Here is a 15,725-nt window from a genome sequence, read left to right on the forward strand (position 1 = left end):
GAAAGAACTGATTTGTCCATCAACTTCTTGGAATCTTGCTTCAGCACTCAATCATTCATGTCTGTAAACCAAAATGAACAATTTATTGATGGTGGTAATGAATGCTGCAGTTGTTGTTGTCACTCTGAAGATTGGTTTTATGCAGCTCTCCATGTTACTCTACCCTTCGCAAGCCTCTTCTTCTCCAAGTAACTATTGCAACATGTATGTTTCTGAATCTGCTTACTGCATTCATCTCTTGATCTCCCTCTACGATTTTTAACCGCGCCCCCCCCCCCCCCCCCCCACACACACACACACACTTTCCTCCTCCAATACTAAACAGGTGATCCTTTGATGTCTCAGAGTGTGTCCTACCAATTGATCCCTTCTTTTAGTCAAGTTGTGCCACAAACCTCTTGTCTCCCCAATTCTATCCAGTACCTCCTCATTAGTTACGTGATCTATCCATCTAATCTTCAACATTCTTCTGTAGTACCACATTTTTAAAGCTTCTATTCTCTTTTTGTTTCACTTCCATACACACCTAAATTCCATAGAAATATTTTCAGAAAAGACTTCCTAACACTTAAATCTAGGTTCGATGTTAACAAATTTCTCTCCTTTAGGAATGCTTTTCTTACCATGCCAGTCAACACTTTACATCCCCTCTATATCGGCCACCATCAGTTAATTTGCTGCCCAAACAACAATACTCATCTACTACTGTAAGTGCCTTGTTTACTGATCTGATTACCTCACTATCACCCGAATGAATTCGACAACATTCAATTATCCTCGTTTTGGTTTTGTCGATGTTCATGTCATATCTACTTTGCAAGACAATTTCTATTCAATTCAAGTGCTCTTTGAATTTCTTTGCCGTCATTGACAGAATTACGTCATCACCAAACCTCAAAGTTTTTATTTCTATCCCCTGTACTTTAATTCCTACCCCACATTTTTCTTTGGTTTCCTTTACTGCTTGTTTAGTGTGCAGATTGAAAACATTGGGGATTGGCTACATCCCTGTCCCACTCCCTCCTCAACCACTGCTTCCTTTCAAGCCCCTCGACACACTATTATTGCCGTCTGTTTCCTGTAAAAGTTATAAATAGCCTTTCGCTCCCTGTATTTTACCCCTACTATTTTCAGAATTTCAAATAGAGTATTCCAGTCAACACTGTCAAAAGATTTCTGTTCTACAAATGCTATGAACAGAGATTTGTCTTTCCTTCGATAAGTCACAGGATTACTACTGCCTCAAATGTTCCTACATTTCTCCAGAATGTAAACTGTTGTTCTCGAAAACCATCTTGGGCCACCTTTCCGTTCTTCTGTGAAGAATTCATATTAGTATTTTGTGACCATGAACTATTGAACTGATAGTTTGGTAATTTTCACACCTATCAGCATCTGCTTTATTTGGAATTGCAATTACTACATTCTTCGATAAGTCTGAGTGTATTTCACCTGCCACAAACATCTTGCACAACAGACAGAAGAGTTTATTCATGGCAGACTCTCCCAATGCTATCAGTAGTTCTCACAAAATATTGTCTACTCCCTGCACCTTGTTCGACTTAGGTCTTTCAGAGTTCTGTCAAATTTTTCTCGCAGTATCTTGTCTCCCGACTCATCTTTAACTATATCCACTTAATTTCCATAATATTTTCTTCTAGTTTATCTCCATTTCACAGACCCTCTATGTACTCCATCCACCTTTCAGGTTTACCTTCTTTGCTTGGGACTGGTTTTCCATCTGAGCGCTTCATATTCATTCAGCTGCTCCTCTTTCCCCAAAGTCCTCTAATTGATTTGTATCTTTCCCCTATTGAAATATGCTTCTAAACCCTTACATTTGTCCTCTTGACATTCTTGCTTAGCCATTTTGTACATCTTATCAATCTCATTTTTTAAACAGTTGCATTCCTTTTGCCTGCTTCAATTGCTGCATTTTCATATTTTCTCCTTTCATCAAATAATATCTCTTGTGTTATCCAATGATTTCTTCTAGGCCTTGGGGTTTTACCTATTTGATCCTCTGCTCCCTTCACTATTTCATCTCTTAAAGCTACCCATTCATTTTCTACTGCATTCATTCCCCCTGCTCTAGTCAACTGATATGTAATGCTCCTTCTGAAGCTCTTAGCAATCTCTAGTTCTTTCTATTTATCCAGGTCCCATCTCCTTAATTTCCTACGTTTTTCAGTTTCTTCAGTTTTAATCTACAGTTCAAGACCAATAAATCACGCAAGTGTTAGTGATGATTAAATTACGCTTTGTGTACAATTCTACCAGGTGGCTACAATATCAATATCAGTAGCGAAATCTGTTATTTTGTAGTCTTCCCTAACAAAACACTTCAAGGCAGGTTTTGCCATTTTTTAAGTGCTCCCTACGCTCCACGGTGTGTGTATGTATGTGTGTGTGTGTGTGTGTGTGTGTGTGTGTGTGTGTGTACACTCACCAAATAAATGGATAGAGGAGGCGATGGAAGGCGTGAGAGCGGAGGAGACGTGAGCGGGGCCGTGAGAGCGGAGGCGACGTGAGTGAGGGCGTGAGAGTGGAGGCGACGTGAGCGAGGGCGTGACAGCGGAGGCGACGTGAGCGAGGGCGTGACAGCGGAGGCGACGTGAGCGAGGGCGTGACAGCGGAGGCGACGTGAGCGAGGGCGTGACAGCGGAGGCGACGTGAGCGAGGGCGAGATAGTGAAGGCGAGGCCTTGAGAGCGGAGGCGAGACCTTGAGAGCGGAGGCGAGGCCATGAACAGTAGATCAAGATGTAATGACGGCTAGAAACTGTTTAGCTTAAAAAGCCCTTCATTAGATTTATGTAAGCATATCACACAACAAGATAGCACGTCCCACTCCAAGATGACACACTAGTAGTGTGTAGCACTCTCTCTAGCCCTGATAAAAGGCCTCCACGTGGCACAGAAGATAGAGCACAAATTTCTTCAGATATGACACATCCAACTGAGGCCAGTCATTGGTGATTAGATCTCATGAAACTACCAAATGTTGAATGCTGCATTTATCTATTGTTCTAAATTGTCCCAGATGTCTTCCACAGAGTTAAGATTGAGTGGTTTAGTAAGCCAACAGGATGGTATAAAGCGCCAAACTGCTGATCAGGCAACGAATGTGCCTGTGCTGTCTTGTGAACACTGCTCTGTAATTTTTTTAAAAATGAGCTTGTCCTCCAAAGCGTTCTCAGGATAGGGATGTAGAAAAAAGTGTGTACTTTCATCACCAAGAACTTCCTGGTTCATGTACACTGTAATCTGAACGGGTGGGCTTAAGACATCACAGAACCACTTTTGGCCTGAAACACCTCATTTGGCCACCGTCTCATACTACAATTTCCAGCCAGCTGCTGTCCAGATTCTGTGTAGTTTGGCCCACTGACAATTTGCAGCTTTACACGGCCTTGCAAGATAACCAAATCCAAATGGCCACTGCATGCAGTGCCCTTTGCAATGTTCACTCAGTAACCAGTTAAGATGAACCTACAGTCTCTGTCAGCACCAACTGCTGTCTTGTTAGAAACAGACAGTAATTCACAAGGTGTGACACCTGCATGCAAAAATTTGGACCATAACTCTGATAATATGCAGTTACACCTTCTGGATACACCACTTCTTAAAGGGCAAGTACTCCGGTTGTTTGTCACTCACTCTGCCATACTGCAGTCGCTTAATACTCAAGTGAGTGAGTAAGAGATTTGTATTCAGAATATCTGTGAGCCAACGAGTTATAGTGTGGCACTTCAAGGAGCAGTATGGAATGACAATCAAATTTCCACAATACAAATGTTATCTACATATGGATATTGACTGTCACCTCTGTCTATAATTTCAAAGCAGCTGTGGATCAAGTGACGTTTGTATCAGGCAAACACTAATTTAGCGTAGCACCTCTTTTGGAAAAGTCAACAAAACATTTACAGATGTGATGACAGGTGTTTTCTAAAATCTTAAGGGATGGCTGCAGAACAGTTATAATCATAGACAAGTTTTCCAGGTACAGAAGCTTGCCACTGTATGAAGAGCACAGAGTAGAAGACACTGAAGTTTCTACACTAAAAATACCACCAAGTGGAACAAGATGCAGCTAGCTCCTAAATTTGTTTGATTTTCCACAAATTCAAAAGTTTTGTCCACCGGTTCACCAACTTGACATGACTTCCGGAGCGCGTTGGGTTGACGTATTATGTACTCCTATTACTAACATCATTTTCATGTAGAATAACATGTTCTCAAACAAGATTTCAAAACATGTTGAGAGGATGTCACCCTGTCCCCTCACCAACCTTCAACATCCCACAAGTATTAGGCATCTAGTTTTCACTCTTATGTACAACACTTTGCACTATGTGTTAGACAGGAGCAGGCCAGTGACAAAAAACTGGTACACGTGAATGCTTAAAAACTGTACACTCAAATTGTCGTAACTGTATACCATCAGAATTATGCCAAAAATTTTCACTTAAGATCAACTGCTGAGGCTGATATCTTGGAAGCATGTTTTCTTCTCCTTAAAATATGAGGTCAAGTTGGTGATGTCCCCTTGTTAGTCTGGAACCTCTTATTATTTTTCTGCCTGGTTTACCTGCATGAAGACTTCTGAGAATATTCTCTATTTGGTGAATGATGATATATCCTCTTAAATTTATTAAATTCCTTTCTGGATGTCCCATAATCATTTTGCTAATGTCTCATTTTGAACATCTTAGCATCTTGTGGAAGGTATCGCAGTGTGATGTGCTTCGTAACAGTGTTCACGAAACAGAAAAGTCAAGTGTCAATTCTCTTGCCACTGGCAGTCACAATAAAGGCAAAGGAAACCTTGATAAGCCATTAATAATTACACAGTTTTTCTGATACCTTCAAATCATTTTCAACTACTATTGCAGGAATGGGTTATTTCCTGTTATTGAGTGTTGACACTGAACATTTCTGAAAGAATTATGTAAGTTGAATATAGTCCCGTAAGAAACACATTAGAACATGTAACTGCTGAGAACTATGCCTCCTTTAATCTAAATTCAATTCTCAGTGAACAAATTTTATATATAAACTGAACTAAACATTTCATTTATTGCAATAAACCTTGCTTTGCTTGAGGTAGCCAACCCATCACACATTTATCTTATTTTTAAACTCTCAGTGCCTTTTTATGTACACAACTGCTTTCCTGAAGGGTCTTCAACTTTGGGACATTTTGCAACAGCTCTATCAATTAAGGATAAAGACTTTTAAATTCTCATTCACAGTAATTTGTTTCCAATCCAGTTCAATAATTTATTTTAGGACATGAGAGCATCCCTGTAAATTTCCTGGAGCCCACATACAATACAGTCACTTCCAATTATGGAGATTGTTTGGAAAACCTTTCAGGGGTAACGCTAGAAATTTTCATCCCACAGCACAAACAGAAATCTGAGGGAAAAAATCAAATAAGCCTCTAGCTTGGACTTCCCATATAGCACCTGACTAAAATCCCAAGCCACCTGGAGACAATTATCCAGATCAACAGCTGAGGTGAGACTGTAATAACTGAATCTTCTTCTTATATTACTTCTGTATTGCTTGAAAAGGAAATAAGAGTAGATCCTATTTTACATATGCCTACGGTGGTAATACGCTCAATGATCTGCATATCACCTTCCAACTGCTCATCTATTTATTATGAAATGCACACTTCGCATTTGAACTGTCCTTGACTAACAACCGACCACACTTTCTCCTCAGTGAGAAAGACAGTGCTGCTCTAAGAATAAACACACATCACACTGATCCTAAAAGTTTAACAAATATATAGAATTTACTATGAGTACGACAGAAATAACATCAAATGACATCTCGTTATATGATAAGACCCTGACCAAATTTATCTGTCAACCCTACGATTTAAAAATAAACACACTCATAATGATGTTATTTTATGTTTTGGTTACATTGTAACACACAGAATGAATGGCGCCACCATATGAATCACTGCTTTTTCTAACGAATGGTAACTTATTTCGATCTGACTAGCAGATCATCTTCACATCTAGTGGCGCAAGGTGCACTAGTGGCAGGAATGTAACAAATTCCATTACTGGCAAACTATGCCTTGTAGCACTAGTACGAAGATAATGTACCAGTCAGACCAAAAACGGTACCAGTCAGACCAAAAACGGTCATCAATTAAAATAAAAACAAAATTAAAATAAAAAAAATAGTGATCCAGAAGAGGTTTTCATTCACAATACCAAAAGAAATCAAAGTTTTCTAAGATATGGACCCAATTACGATAAGTGAAAAAAAAAAAAAAAACCAACAACAACAACAACAACAACAACACCACACACACACACACACACACACACACACACACACACACACCTCTAATGCACAATAAACTGCATTTACAAACCTCTAAACAAACTGGACAAGCTGCATAATTCCTCGTGGTATCAACACAGGTCTGCACATGTCCACATTTGAAATACACGTGAGGTAAGCATTTTTTCTGTGAGTCCGTACTGCCTGACGAACTCAATATCGTGGAGGAATCTGAGTCTTTGTATTGCACGCACATCCCTGTGCATTTGAATATTGACTCCTCAGAGAGTGCCTGGCGGAGGTTGTCTTTTGTCTGAAACAAAAAATTTACCGCATCACGTTAAATCATTAAAAAGCAAAATAATAATATAACATCAATCTATCACAAACTTCACCAATAGCGGATTTACTATTAACACCATTTTAACGGAGTTCTTATATTGTTTTGCTTTAACTTTATTAGTTAAAACAAAAAAGCAAAGAATTGTGAACTATACAAATTTTTTTGTGGTAAGTTCCTATGGGACCAAACTGCTAAGGTCATAGGTCCCTAGACGTCCACACTAACTAACCTAACTTAAGCTAAGGACAACACCCCCCCCCCCCCCCCCCCCGTCCAAGGGAGGACTCTAACCTCCGACTCGGAGTCAGCCTTAGACCGCACGGCTAACCCGCGCGGCTTTTCCAATTGTTTCTTTTAGAACTGATCCATGTTAGACTAACATTCCTGTAAAGGACATTAAAAGTTCTCTTACTGTCGGATCAACAAGATTTCTTTAAACTTGCATATGTCCTTGTCACTGCTCAATGCCTGAACTTTACTCCCATTATTTGTATTGCACCAAGAATTCGACAGTATGTTATTAGGATTTTTAATATTACTTTGGTGTGCCTTGTTTCAGAAGCATGCTACCATCTAGAGGTATATATTCACTATATTGTTTTGTATTGTATTGTATGGGCCCCTTTCTTTCTAGTGGGTTGTTCATTACATCACATAATGTAATGCAATGTTACCTTCACTGTGTTGTGAATTGTGAACTATTTACGGTTTTTGCAAAGTGCGGTTTATACCTGAAAAAATGAAAATACTGGAAAATTCAGGACGGAATGTAACAAATTATGAAAAGAAAAGCTGCTACTCACCATATAGTGGAGATGCTGAATTGCAGAGAGGCACAACAAAAAGTCTGTCACACAAAACTTTCGGCCAGTATGGCCTTCATCAAAAATAGATGACACACACACTCACTCAAACGCAACTCACACACGTGACTGCAAGTGTCAGGTAACTGGAACCACATAGTGAACAGCAGCACCAGTGCACGATGGGGTGGCTACAATGAAAATGAAAATACTAATTCACAATTATTGTAATAGCAAGTCCTTGGTGGAATATAAGTAATGGAAGCAGTGACAATCCACCACATAGTTCACAAGCCTCTGACCCCCCCCCCCCCCCCAAAAAAAAAACACACACACACACACACACACACACACACACACACACACACCAATTTACAATACAGTCCTGGCACTGCTTTGAGGTGATGAGAGGGGCTGTATCATGTGCAGTGACTGAGGAGAGCTAAGAGGCAGAAGACGCAAGGAAAAAGAAGAAAAGGTGGGAGGAAACAGTGACTGGCAGCTGAGAAGAGGAGGCAGCAAGTGCATTGAAAAAGAATGTGGCACCAATGAGCTTGCTCTGGAACAGGCAGAGGAGTTGGAGTGGGGCATAATAAGGACGATGGGATGTGAAAGTTCTATAGAACACAGGAAGCAAGAAAAACTGCTGAAAGAAGTGTGCGAGAGTAGGAGGTGTGAAATCAACTAGCACCTACTCATTACACAATATCATCCTGAACTATAACAACTTAAATCGTGTCCTTCACTAGTGCTTCGACCACCAATCAAAGTGCCCTGAAATGAACATCCTGACACAGCCCGTACTACTCTCTCCCAAGCATATTCCACCACCCACACAATTTACAAAATACCCTGGTCCATCTGCCACAATTACACTGAACGTCTTTCCACCGGTGCTATACCCCTTTGGTAAACTCAGACTGCAGAACTGTTCTGGGCATCCATCTCACATATGCTACTCCAGTTCCTGCATGCTGTTGCTAATGGTGTTGTGGTGGGCTTCATTCCAGAGACTGGTTTGATACAGCTCTCCATGTTCCTCTATCCTGTGCAAACTTCCTCATCTCCAAGTAACCTACATCCTCCTCAATATGCTTAGCGTATTCATCCCGTAGTCTCCCTCTATGATTTTTATCCTCCATACTTTCCTCCCCCTCCACCACTAGACTGGTGATCCCTTGATGCCTCATAACATGTTCTACCACCCGAACCCTTCTTCTAGATAAGTTGTGTCACAAATTCCTTTTCTCCACAATTCTATTGAGTACCTCCTCAATAGTTACATTATCTAACCGCTTATAAATTACATCTTTCCTCACAAAGTATTTGAGGTAGGAAGTTGAACTTTTTACAGATTATTGGAATATGGGCTACAACTTAACACAGGGATTTTACAAAATTTTAGTTCAGTTATTAAAGATGATTTTTTTTTTCAATTGTAATGAAAATTCACAACATTTTTTTTGCAATTTTTTATTTATATATTCAAAAATATACAGTTTTTTGGAAAAGGGCTGTGTTAAATTATGCAGAAGGTACTGTGTAACATTTACTGAAAGTTTGAAACAAATATGTTTGGAAGATCCTTAGAAAACATGTAATTAGTGTGAGAAAATAAAAGTTTTGGGAATCGAGCGACAAAGATTGGATTAACTTTTTAGTGCATTCCAGGTCCATAGGATGGATTATCTTCATCCTCTGCAAACTCCTCCTCCAGCTTCCTCTTGTTCCTCCTCCTGTTTACTCTTGCTTGTATTTCTAGACTCTTTACAGCCCTGTCTGCAGCCCGAAGGCGTTCCTTGTCTAAAGCAAGCATCGCTCGTTGTTGTGTTCGTAGATTTTGCTACCATTTTCTTCAGTTGCAGTTACTGCAACACTGTTCCAAAAGGTGGTCATTTATGAACACTTATCACATTTCAGTTGTATTTCACTAGCAAGTCCTACGTGCTTTATTATGGAGAGTTCCAGACCAACTTCACTACAATGAATACATCTTACACAGTTTGAAAAAATTCCTTTGAGAACCGACATATCAAATATTTCATTCACATCCGATTCGCCCATAAAACATTCATAGTTTTCACTCATTGAACCAAGCTTCTTCTGTGAAGTATTTTCTTTCCCACTTTGACTGCTATGGGCAGGTGTACTTGAGAGGTTAGGTTCACTCACATGGTTATCGTCTTTATTGTTTACCTTTGGCTTTCCAACATTTCTCCTTTTCTTAAAAGCCTTCAGAGGATTTCTAATAACTTTACATTTACTCATTATTATACTTCAACAAAACAGAGACTCAAGAAACAGAATTAATTACGAATATTTTCGAGATAACGACAGAGTAAATAAATGAAACAATCGACAATCACACCAGCGATATATATATTGAACCATCACAGGTTATCCACAACACATACTTTATCTCACATCACTAAAATGTACCTGATGAACACGGAAGTTAATAACAACACCATTTGACAGCAGTTTAACAGCGCCACAGTGGGTCACGCCCATGTAGAACACATTTCAAAAAAAATTTAAAAATAGTTGCAGTCTTCGGAATTGAATAAATTGTATATCTATTAAAAGGTAATAGTCTGCAGATTCAGAAAACACAAACAAGTAAAAAAGTAAAAATTGAACTTTTCATGATTTTGAGCCTTTCCAGAGCCCCTTAAGTAGCACCACACTCCAAAAGGTTTTATTCTCTTCTTGTCTAACCTATTTATAGTCCATGTTTCACTTCCATACATGGCTGCACTCCATACAAATACTTTCAGAAACGACTTCCTGATACTTAAATCTATACTCGATGTTAACAAATTTCTCTTCTTGAGAAACACTTTCCTTGCCATTGCCAGTCTACATTTTATATCCTCTGTACTTCGGCCATCATCAGTTATTTTACTCCCCAAATAGCAAAACTCATCTACTACTTTAAGTGTCATTTCCTAATCTAATTCCCTCAGCATCACCTGATTTTATTTGCTTTTGTTGATGTTCATCTTATATACTCCTTTCAAGACCCTGTCCATTCCATTCCATTCAACTGCTCTTCCAGGTCCTTTGCTGTCTCTGACAGAATTACGTCATCAGCAAACCTCAATTTTTTTATTTCTTCACCACAGATTTTAATTCTTACTATAAGTTTTTTTTTTGTTTCCTTACTGCTTGCAAAATATAAAGATTGAATAACATTGGGGAGAGCCTACAACCCTGTCTCACTCCCTTCCCAACTACTGTTTCCCTTTCATGCCCCTCGACTCTTATAACTGTCATCTGGTTTCTGTACAAATTGTAAATGGTCTCTCGCTCCCTGTATTTGACTCCTGCCACCTTCAGAATTTGAAAGACAGTATTCCAGTCAATATTGTCAAACATTTTCTCTAAGTCTACATATGCTATAAATGTAGGTTTGCCTTTCCTTAATCCGTAAGAACTGCTTCGTGTGTTCCAACATTTCTACGGAATACAAACTGATCTTCCCCGAGGTTGGTTACTACCACTTTTCCATTCGTCTGTAAAGAATTTGTGTTGGTATTTTGCAGCCGTGACTTATTGAACTGATACTTCGGTAATTTTCGGACCTGTCAACACCTGCTTTTCTTGGGATTGGAATTATTATATTCTTCTTGAGGTCTGAGGGTATTTCGCCTGTCTCATACATCTTGCTCACCAGATGGCAGAGTTCTGTCATGGCTGGCTCTACAAAGGCTATAAGCAGATTTAATGGAATGTTGTCTACTCCTGGCACCGTGTTTCGACTTGGGTCTTTCAGTGCTCTGTCAAATTCTTCACGTAGTAGCTTACATCCCATTTCATCTTCATCTATGTCCTCTTCCATTTCTGTACTAATGCCCTCAAGTACATTGCCCTTGTGTAGACCATCTATATAATCCTTTCCACCTTCCTGCTTTCCCTTCTTTGCTTAGAACTGGTTTTCTATCGGAGCTCTTGATATTCAAACAGGTGGTTCTCCTTTCTCCAAAGGTCTCTATTTTCCTGTAGGCAGTATCTATCTTACCCCTAGTGAGATAAGCCTCTACATCCTTACATTTGTCCTCTAGCCATCCCTGCTTAGCCATTTTGCACTTCCTGTCGATCTCATTTTGAGATGTTTGTATTCCTTTTTGCCTGCTTCATTTACTGCATTTTTATATTTTCTCCTTTCATCAATTAAATTAAATATTTCTTCTGTTACCCGAGGATTTCTACTAGCCCTTGTCTTTATACCTACTTGATCCTCTGCTGCCTCCACTATTTCATCTCTCAAAGCTACCCATTCTTCTTCTACTGTATTTCTTTCCCCTGTTTTGTCAATCATTCCCTAATGCTCTCTCTGAAACTCCCTACAACCTCTGGTTCTTCCAGTTTATCTATGTCCTATCTCTTATATTCCCATCTATTTGGCATTTCTTTAGTTTTAATCTACAGTTCATAACCAATAAATTGTGGTCAGAGTCCACATCTCCCCTTGAAAATGTCTTGCAATTTAAAACCTGGTTCCTAAATCTCTGTCGTACCATTATATAACTTACCTGATACCTTCCAGTGTCTCCAGGCCTCTGCCACATATACAACCTACTTTCACGATTCTTAAACAAAGTGTCAGCTATGATTAAGTTATTCTCTGTGCAAAATTCTACCAGGTGGCTTCCTCTTTCATTTCTTTCCTGCAGCCCACATTCACCTATTTTTCCTTCTCTTCCTTTTCCTACAATTGAATTTCAGTCCCCCATCTTTATTAAATTGTCATTTCCTTTACCTTTACGAATAGTTTATTATCTCATCATACATTTCTTCAATCTCTTTATCATTTACAGAGCTAGCTGGCATATAAACTTTTACTACTGTGGTAGGTGTGGGCTTTGTGTATCTTGACTACAGTAATGCATTCACTATGTTGTTCATAGTAGCTTACCCACATTTCTGTTTTCTTATTCATTATTAAACCCACTCCTGCATTACCCCTATTTCACGTTTTATTTGTAACCCTGTATTCACCTGATTAGAAGTCCTGTCCCTCCTCCCATCAAGCTTTGCCAATTCCCATTATATGTAACTTCAACCTATCTATTTCTCTCTTTAAATTTTCTAACCTGCCTGCACAATTAAGGGATGTAACATTACACGTTCTAATCTGCAGCATGCCAGTTTTGTTTCAGTCCCTGCCCGGAGAGCTGAATACCTCTGGAATACCTACCCCAAAAGGAAGCCATAATCATTTAACCATACAGTAAGGCTGCAGGAAAAATTATGGCTGTAGTTTCTCCTTGCTTTCAGCTGTTCGCAGTACCAGCTCAGCAAGGCCGTTTTGGTTAATGTTACAAGGCCAGATTGGTCAATCATCCTGACTACTGCCCCTGCAACTACTGAACAAAGTATTATGTGAGCATGACAACCAATTCATCGTATGAGGGGCGTTTGAAAAGTTCGTGCAAAAATAAAAACTACGTAAGTGTTTGGAGTAAACCTTTATTATTTTTCGACACAGTCTCCTTTTAGACTTATACACTGTTCTAATTTGTTGATCCCTTCCGAATGATAAGAATTGTCCAAGTCTGCAAAATAGCTATTAGTTGATGCAATCACCACCTCACTTGAATAAAATCTTTGTCCCGCCAGCCATTTCTTCAAATTGGGGAACAAATAGTAGTCCGAGGGAGCGAAGTCTGGAGAATAGAGGGCCATGTGAAACGATTCGGAATCATATTTCCATTAATTTTGCGACCGCAACTGCTGAGGTGTTTGCTGTAAGGGAAAAGCCTTTTTTGCAGTCCAAACGCTGGCGTTTTTCTTGCAGCTTGGTTTTCAAACGGTACAATAACGATGAATAATATTCACATGTAATAGTTTTACCCTTCCCCGATAGTCGATGAGAATTATCCCTTGCGAATCCCAAAAGACAATCAGCATAATCTTTCCAGCCAAAGGAATGGTCTTTGCCTTTCTTGGTGCAGATTCTCCCTTGGTAACCCATTGTTTAGATTGTTGTTTGGTCTCAGGAGTATAGTAACGTATCCATGTTTCATCCACAGTGATGAAACGGTACTTATAGTCCTGCAGATTCTTCCTGTACAGCTGTAAACCATCCTTGCAACACTTCACATTATTCTGTTTTTGGTCAAGCGTGAGCAACGGGGAACCCATCTTGGGGATTGCTTACTTATGTCCAAATGTTAATGCAAAATATTATGTACCCGTTCATTCGAAATGCCCACAGCACTAGCAATCTCACACACCTGAACTCTTCCCTCATCCATCACCATATCATGGATTTTATCAATGATTTCTGGAGTTTTAACCTCCACAGGGCATACAGAACATTCAGCATCACTTGTGCCCACATAGCTACTCCGCAGATTTTGAAATCCCTTATAACTGTTCTAATCAAAAGTGCAGTCATCATAATGTTTATCAAGCTTCTCTTTTGTCTCCTGAGGTGTTTTGCCTTTCATAAAGTAATGTTTAATCACCAGACGAAATTCTTTTTTGTCCATTTTTTGACAATCAATCGACTTCCTTGATTCACATGAATGCCAAACACAAAGAAACAGACCAATATGGCTGAAATTTGGTGTGCGTTGTTTCCAAAGCTGCTACTAACTACACATGACCTTGATATGTGCTCGTGGTGCCATCTCTCGGAGTTTGCACGGACTTTTCAAACGCCCCTCGTATGCCCGAATGAATGGCCACTACCTACTGACAAGAAACACAGCTGAACACAACAAGCTTGACTTTAATAGTCTTCAAAACCCATACCATATGGATACTGCAGCTTCTCTGAACTAAGTAGATGAGAAATATCCTTTCGAAACAACTTCTGACCGACAGTCCTCCCAGCCTTTTACTCCACTAGCCACTCTACTCCCCATGCATATCCAATCCTGCCACCATTGCCCTCCAATTTCTTTACCTGACACCCACACCTTCTTTCCAGTCTGTTCTACTATGAGTTATCCCCCAAACCTTCCTCGCACTCAACTGGTGGGATAGTGCTAACTGCATAAACATCAGAATAGACTCACATTTCAGGTGTTGCCCATTACAAACTTTATTTCATGGTAACCTGTATGTCTAGGCTCTCAGCAACGTGTTTCTTGTACTGAATTGTTCTGATAACAGCCAGCAAGCAACGTAACCATTTGTTAAACACACTGGTTTGTTTTCACATTCATTTTGAAGGCAGTGTTTGTAACCAAAACAACAAAGACAGCAAGTTTATGTGATAATCTTAAGACAATATTGGAGGTATTGGATGGAAGTGCGAGGGATATGAGTGGTTTTAACAATGTCAACAGTAATTATAGGTCATGAAACAACAGTGAACGTGAAAATACAGAAATTGATAGTGGTGAACAAGCAAGAGTCTATAAGTAGTAGTGACACTGATGACCAATAAGCTTCTGATTGATGGTGAAAATAGAGAGATCAACTACATTTTGCAAAAACCAATTTCACTGCTGTAAATGAATTCAAAACCCCTCTTCAGCATCTCATGAGGTACTGGATTTATTTGTTATTTTTTATACATGAACTGATAACTGAGATAAAAAAATACGCAAGTACTCAAAGGCTAGAAACAAAAAAGAAAAATGAACCACCGAGGCAGAGATCAGCCTGAGAAGATTGGAAACACATTACTTTCGATGAAATAAAAGCATTCTTAGGCAGAATTCTAAATATGGACATGAACCTCTAGCCAGATATTCAGAATAACTTCAGTGAAGAATGGACATGAAAGGGTTCATTTCATAAAGATGTTTTAGTTTTCTCCAAATTTTTCTGGACATTCTATGCTTGGCCAATTTCAAGATGACCTTCAGCTGATAATGTCACAAGTGGGCCACAGTGAAAAGCATAGTGTAGAACACTGACAAGTTCAGAGAACTTTACATTTCAGGAAGGCAACATAATCAGTGATGAGAGCACTACTGGGTTCAAGAGGCTTGTCATTTTCAGGTGTTACAATCCAAACAAGCCAGAGAGAGAGGACTGGCTTCTAAAAGCTCTCGTTGGAAATGGACAGAACGAAAATGGAAGAAATAAGGGAAGGTCATCTATGTTTGATGAAGAGGAGAGACTATCAAAGCAGCAACACTTCAGTTACTCCATTGAAAAGATGTGCTGTTTGCACTAAGAGGAAGGTAAAAGTTGGCAGAAGGGAAACTGTTTACTACTGTAACACATTCCAGAAAACCAGGACTTCTACAATGCTTCAAAAAGTACCACACCTTGAGGTAATATAGTGACAAAATACATGACG

At 39.4% G+C, this 15,725-nt stretch overlaps 1 protein-coding gene across 9 annotated transcripts in view; it reads right to left on the minus strand.

Annotated features, from left to right (window-relative positions):
- Positions 1–15,725, minus strand: part of LOC126476502 (protein pellino-like) — a 207,137-nt gene that overhangs the window by 37,516 nt on the left and 153,896 nt on the right. For all 9 annotated transcript variants that reach the window (XM_050103553.1, XM_050103550.1, XM_050103551.1 and 6 more), the window contains one exon: positions 6,405–6,626. In XM_050103553.1, coding sequence (XP_049959510.1) covers positions 6,405–6,626 — 222 coding nt within the window. The remainder of the gene's footprint in view (positions 1–6,404; positions 6,627–15,725) is intronic.

Source organism: Schistocerca serialis, chromosome 1 (assembly GCF_023864345.2).
Source record: "Schistocerca serialis cubense isolate TAMUIC-IGC-003099 chromosome 1, iqSchSeri2.2, whole genome shotgun sequence".
Taxonomy (NCBI): Eukaryota; Metazoa; Arthropoda; class Insecta; order Orthoptera; family Acrididae; genus Schistocerca; species Schistocerca serialis.